The sequence below is a fragment of the Lipophrys pholis genome (genome assembly GCF_963383615.2).
Source record: "Lipophrys pholis genome assembly, chromosome: 1".
Taxonomy (NCBI): Eukaryota; Metazoa; Chordata; class Actinopteri; order Blenniiformes; family Blenniidae; genus Lipophrys; species Lipophrys pholis.
In genome coordinates, this window is record NC_137635.1 from 954,591 (window position 1) to 960,590 (window position 6,000).

The following is a 6,000-nucleotide window of genomic DNA, read 5'->3' on the forward strand; positions in this document are numbered from 1 at the left end:
TCCCCCGCCACTGTCCCCCTCCACTGTCCCCCGCTACTGTCCCCCGCCACTGACCCACCACTGTCCCCCGCCACTGTCCCCCGCTGCTGTCCCCCTCCACTGTCCCCCTCCACTGTCCCCCGCTACTGTCCCCCTCCACTGTCCCCCGCTACTGTCCCCCGCCACTGACCCACCACTGTCCCCCACCACTGTCCCCCTCCACTGTCCCCCACCACTGTCCCCCGCCACTGTCCCCCGCCACTGTCCCCACCACCTTCACATTTCTCTACTGAAAATCCAGAATTGCACAGAGTAATCTACAATTCTGTATGTGATGTGACTTTCCTGCAGCTATTGAAGCTATGAAGAATGCACACAAAGAGGAACTGGAGAAGACGCAGCGCTCCCAACTGAGTGGGCTGAACTCTGACATCGATGAGCTTCGCCTACAATACGAGTATGTTTTATCTCTCTAATCTATTTAAAGTGTTTGGGTTGTGGATTGGATCAGAGTAGCTTTTGGTCTTTTTCCGTCCATAAGATGTGCTCGTGTCGACTCTGGGAAAACTAAATGGAAGTTAGTAAGATCTGACAGGAATCCAGACTAATATTGTGATAATGTGACCGTCCAGGGAGGAGCTCCAGTCCATCCAGAGAGAGCTGGAGGTGTTGTCGGAGCAGTACTCTCAGAAGTGTCTGGAGAACGCTCACCTGGCTCAGGCGCTGGAGGCCGAGAGGCAGGCCCTCAGGCAGTGTCAGAGAGAGAACCAGGAGCTCAACGCCCACAACCAGGTCCCACACCAGATACCTGCTTATTGCAAATGTACAGATCCATTTCTCTCCACTGCTTGAAGGAGAACTTCCTTTGTTTCCGACAGGAACTGAACAACCGGCTGACGGCCGAGATCACTCGGATGCGCTCCTGCTTCAGTGGTGAAACCGCTCTGTCCCCGGTCACTCAAGGCAAAGACGTGTATGAGCTCGAGGTGCGTTTTAACCTGCAACACACTGGGATACGTCACGGGACCGGGATATCAGTTTCTCTCTCTCTCTCTCTCTCTCTTGGTTGTAGGTGTTGCTACGAATCAAAGAGTCGGAGATCCAGTATCTCAAACAGGAAATACACTCATTGAAAGATGAGCTGCAGTCTGCTCTGAGGGTAAAGCCACAGTATTGAAGCGCCGCGTCGGTTTCATCATGTCGACTTGTAAACAAAAACTCAAAGGCTGTGTTTTGTGGCCCACTAGGACAAGAAGTACACCACAGACAAATATAAGGACATCTATACTGAACTCAGCATTGTGAAAGCGAAGGCTGACTGCGACATCAGCAAACTGAAGGAGAAGCTGCTCATGGCCACGGAAGCTTTAGGCGAGAAAACAGTGGATGGAACCGTTACGTCTGGATACGGTAAAGAAAAAGATGGTTTTTTAGTCGTTCGTTATCTGACTCATTTTATTGTGTCCAGTTTCAGTTTTATCATGTGACTGGAAGCCTCCGTTTGTTATGTCAAATCATAACGTCCCTCCCTCGTGTTTTATAGACATCATGAAATCCAAAAGTAATCCAGATTTCATGAAAAAGGAACAATCAGCAGCCTCCAAGCCTGCAAGAGGTGTAAGGTCAAAGGTGAGCGTCACACTTCCTCTCTTAAATCTATTATTTTTCTGACATTCAGAAACCCCAATACATTCTAGAACTCAACATTTCAGTTCGTCGTTCGTCGTTTTCTCTGTTTATTGTGCCACTGTGCCGCCACACATCATAAAAAACAAAAAAACATCTTTTAAAGTGGGACAAGATGTTGTTTTCATAATCGGAGTTTGACGTGTGTGTTCTGTCCATCAGTCTGTGACTGAACAGGTTTCTTTGGATAGCTGACACTCCCATTGTGGGGTGACTCCCCCTCCCCAACCCCCGCCCCGAGATGTGCTGTAGGTATAGCATGGCGTAGACCACAAGCATGTCGTACTCACCCTCGCATGACCTCCCTCCTTCCCTCGCCTCACCCCCTGAACACACTCCCTGTTTCTCCCCTCGGGTCACAACCAGAAGCCGAATGCAGCGTCTGCTCTGGGTTCAGTGTCACCAGCCTGCATCTCTGAATGCAGCAGCTGATAAAAAGAAAAGAATTGAGTCTCCTCATCACTGAATTAGAAAATGATCAGATCTTTGAAAAAGGAAACTCAACTGTCTTTTCTCGTCACTCGTACCTGCATCGTTTTTCTTTGTGCCATTTGTGTGTGTTTACACTGTCTGTGGTGGTGTTTGTTTGTGTTTACACTGTCTGTGGTGGTGTGTGTGTTTGTTTACACTGTCTGTGGTGGTGTTTGTGTTTGTTTACACTGTCTGTGGTGTTTGTGTGTTTACACTGTCTATTGTGGTGTTTGTGTTTGTGTTTGTTTACACTGTCTATTGTGGTGTTTGTGTTTGTGTTTGTTTACACTGTCTATTGTGGTGTTTGTGTGTTTACACTGTCTATTGTGGTGTTTGTGTTTGTGTTTGTTTACACTGTCTGTGGTGGTGTTTGTTTGTGTTTACACTGTCTGTGGTGGTGTGTGTGTTTGTTTACACTGTCTGTGGTGGTGTTTGTGTTTGTGTTTGTTTACACTGTCTATTGTGGTGTTTGTGTTTGTGTTTGTTTACACTGTCTGTGGTGGTGTTTGTGTTTGTGTGTGTTTACACTGTCTGGTGGTGTTTGTGTTTGTGTGTGTTTACACTGTCTGGTGGTGTTTGTGTTTGTGTGTGTTTACACTGTCTGGTGGTGTTTGTGTGTGTTTACACTGTCTGGTGGTGTTTGTGTGTGTTTACACTGTCTGTGGTGGTGTGTGTGTGTGTGTTTACACTGTCTGTGGTGGTGTGTGTGTGTGTTTACTCTGTCTGTGGTGGTGTGTGTGTGTGTGTTTACACTGTGGTGGTGTTTGTGTGTGTTTACTCTGTCTGTTGTGGTGTTTGTGTGTCGTTCTCACTAATTAGCACTTGTTTGTCACACAGACACAAACGAAGCACCAGTACTGAGGAGGATTTATGTTTGATGGCTTATTTGTGCTTCTTTGCATTAATTCTTATCCCGCCGGACATCCTCAGTTGTTCTTTTTCAAATTGTGCTGCGTTTGTAACAAACAAGCATTTGTGGGATGAGCAGCAGCGCTCAGTCGGCCAACGGCCACTTTTATTCTGAAGTCCGAGCAGAGGAAGTGTAACCTGCATGCTCTGCTCTGCTGCTCATCCCACAAATGATCAAAAGGGAGATGGTATAAGATTAATTTAAAAGAGCAGAAACTGACCAGAGAAATAATCTACTAAACACCAATTACCTCATGTTTGTACATAGTTTATGTTCCTGGATTATTATTTTGTTTCTGTAAAGACCTCATGAAACAGAAGGCAGTCGTTTCTCACTGGGATTAGAAAAGTATTAAACGTGGATTAAATGCAGAACTGAGAAAAAACTTAGACACAATTTTAACAAAAGACATAAGTTAATACTTAAATAATGATTTTTTTGTTCTTTCTTTCTTTTCATGGGGTCTTTAAGCGTTTAAACCAAAACCAGAAACAAACCTCCTCTGTTGTCCTTCTCTCTACCTTTAATAAAGAATTCCTCCCTTTGTTTTTACCTCCAGAGTCTGAAGGAGGGGCTCACCGTGCAGGAGCGCATGAAGCTTTTTGAGGCAAAAGATTCCAGGAAGATTTGACTGGAAGTCTGCGGAGGTTTGTTTCCTCTCGCCCGGCCTTTGTTCCCGCGGTCACTTCGCCTCGAGCAGCACCGGCTGGAGACTCTTACAGCAACAAGTATATATTAAATATCTCATCTAGATTTGGACCTACTGCTTCCATGCTTCTGATAAGTTGTCATATTTTTGATTATTATTATTGTTGTTGGGTTTTTTTTTTTTTTTTTTAATTAAGTGCATAAAACCCCTAGTTTTACAGAATCAGTGGTGTGTGTGGTTTATTAAAAAGTGACATAGACGTATAATCAGGCCATGTTGGAGATAATGTGTCAAATAAGCTGTGTGAGGGAGACGTGACGGCGTTTAACTTGACGCTCCAAAATGCCAAAACACGACAGCAATAGACAGTATAAATAATATATACTTCCCAATATGAAATAAGTACCTGCTGTATTTTATTACTACAGTGTCTATATCTCAGAATTTTTTTAAATGTGTTTTGATGTTGCACCAGTTGTGTTGTACATAACTACTGGATACATATAGATATGATTGGCTATTGATCGTTGGGGCGTCTGCTGTACTGAACTCTGGTTGGATCGATGGTGGAAAGCAGCGGGATTCTTCTTTGTGAATGAGAGTTTTGGTTTGTTTAGTTTGTTTTAGTAATGGAGTGTTTGTGTGAAGCGGGGGTGGGAGAGTGAGATTGCACTTGTCACTTGACTACTTGAGGAAGCTTGTTTCTTTTCTTTTTGTCTCTAATTGGTGGAGTGACTCAATTACTGCAGCGCAACCAAACATCCGGACTCTCGTCTTATTCGGTGAACAACAGTGACTCTGTGATACTGGATTTATTTTTATTTTATTTTTTATCAAACCTTTGTATTTGTTCAGTTTTGACTCTGGCGTGGTAAAATCATCTCGTAAAGCTGAAACTCATCCGAACCTGCATGACTGTACAGTATCATTTGAATTGAGGAACGATAACTCGTTTTATTTTCTCTCTACTTTGCGCTTTAGTGTGAACCTCTTAACACTATTAAGCTTTGCTTTGCGAGTCCTACTGTTTAGATGTTGAGATTGAATTGTTTTACTGTAAGCAACAGTCTTGAAGCACTTGGCGCATCCCTGACCTCTCACTGAAATCTAGTCGTGCCTCAGCTGAGTGAAGAGTATTAACACCCATGAAACCTGTGCAGCTATGGATACACACTGTATAGTATTCAATCCACGCCTTGTACATATATATATGCCACACGGAAGACTTCTGTGTTTTTGTTTTAAACTTGTACCTTGCTCACTAGCTCTATATGAAATATATATGAATATTTTTTATTTTCATTTTGAATGTATACCATCAAATAAATGAAGTGTTTGGAAAAGTTTCAAGGTTCGTTTCTTCCAAACGTTTGTTTTTCCCCGGGGAGTCGTGGGGTGAAGGGAACGTGACCACACGGACCGAAGGAACGGTACAAAGTGAGAATATTCACAGAGAAACTGATGGAGGTAGAATGACGTTTACATTTTATACTTAATTATTTAGCAACTTCAGTGCAACTTTTTTCATATAGTACGTGTCAAAAACACCAAAAAAGCCTAAAAATACAAGATGTGTACACACAGGAAAACTCTATAATGGCTTTGGGAAAGAGTAATACAGAAATATAACAACCAAATTAGAGATTTTAAACCTGAAGTGCAAAATCTAGATAAAATATTTGGGTGCAGAAATAAAAATTGTAAAAAAGAAGCACGAAAATGATCAAATGTCATAATAGATCAAGTTGATGAAGGAATGGAAGGACCACCCTCTGGAGGTGAAGTTTCTCACTCAATTTGTCTTAAATATTCTGAACACACTCGTTATTTATTTATACTTTGTTTATGCTTTTTTCTGCTTCTTCTCAGCAGTAACGTTTCCATTTTATTGGCCTGATTTTTTAATACAAAATGAAGTTGGGCTGCTTTTTATTTTTATTTTTAGAGAGACGTCAAGCCATCTAGTGTTCAAACTCGGAAGTACAAGTCTGGAGGATATTCCTGTGTATATAATAAGGTTTATATATATATATATATATATATATATATATATATATATATATATATCTCATGCGTTCATGCAGCTGGGAACTTGTAAAGTTACCTGGAAATGAGAGCAGCTAACTAAGTAGACTAAAGTAACAAACTGTCGGGATTGAGTTGGGTTTTTTCCGACTTTCCCATTAGGAAGTTCCCAGTTAGACTCTCATGAATGTGTTTTTAAACAATAAAGATAAACCTGCATTTGAAAAAGTGGCTTTTCCAAACTCTTAAAGACTTACATACACGTTCCAATGATCCACCT

General features: G+C 42.2%; 1 protein-coding gene across 3 annotated transcripts in view; it reads left to right on the forward strand.

Moving 5' to 3' along the window:
• LOC308111113 (myosin phosphatase Rho interacting protein) overlaps positions 1 to 5,043 on the forward strand; it is a 45,085-nt gene extending 40,042 nt beyond the window's left edge. For 2 of the 3 annotated variants that reach the window (XM_080465867.1, XM_080465868.1), the window contains exons 17-23: positions 331 to 436; positions 612 to 771; positions 858 to 965; positions 1,052 to 1,138; positions 1,227 to 1,389; positions 1,523 to 1,608; positions 3,606 to 5,043. In XM_080465867.1, the coding sequence (XP_080321993.1) occupies positions 331 to 436; positions 612 to 771; positions 858 to 965; positions 1,052 to 1,138; positions 1,227 to 1,389; positions 1,523 to 1,608; positions 3,606 to 3,677 (782 nt within the window). In that variant the 3' untranslated portion in view covers positions 3,678 to 5,043. Of the gene's footprint in view, positions 1 to 330; positions 437 to 611; positions 772 to 857; positions 966 to 1,051; positions 1,139 to 1,226; positions 1,390 to 1,522; positions 1,609 to 1,827; positions 1,914 to 3,605 lie in introns of all 3 variants that reach the window. The other variant, XR_013935431.1, reaches the window with a different exon arrangement.
• Positions 5,044 to 6,000: the final 957 nt, after the last annotated feature.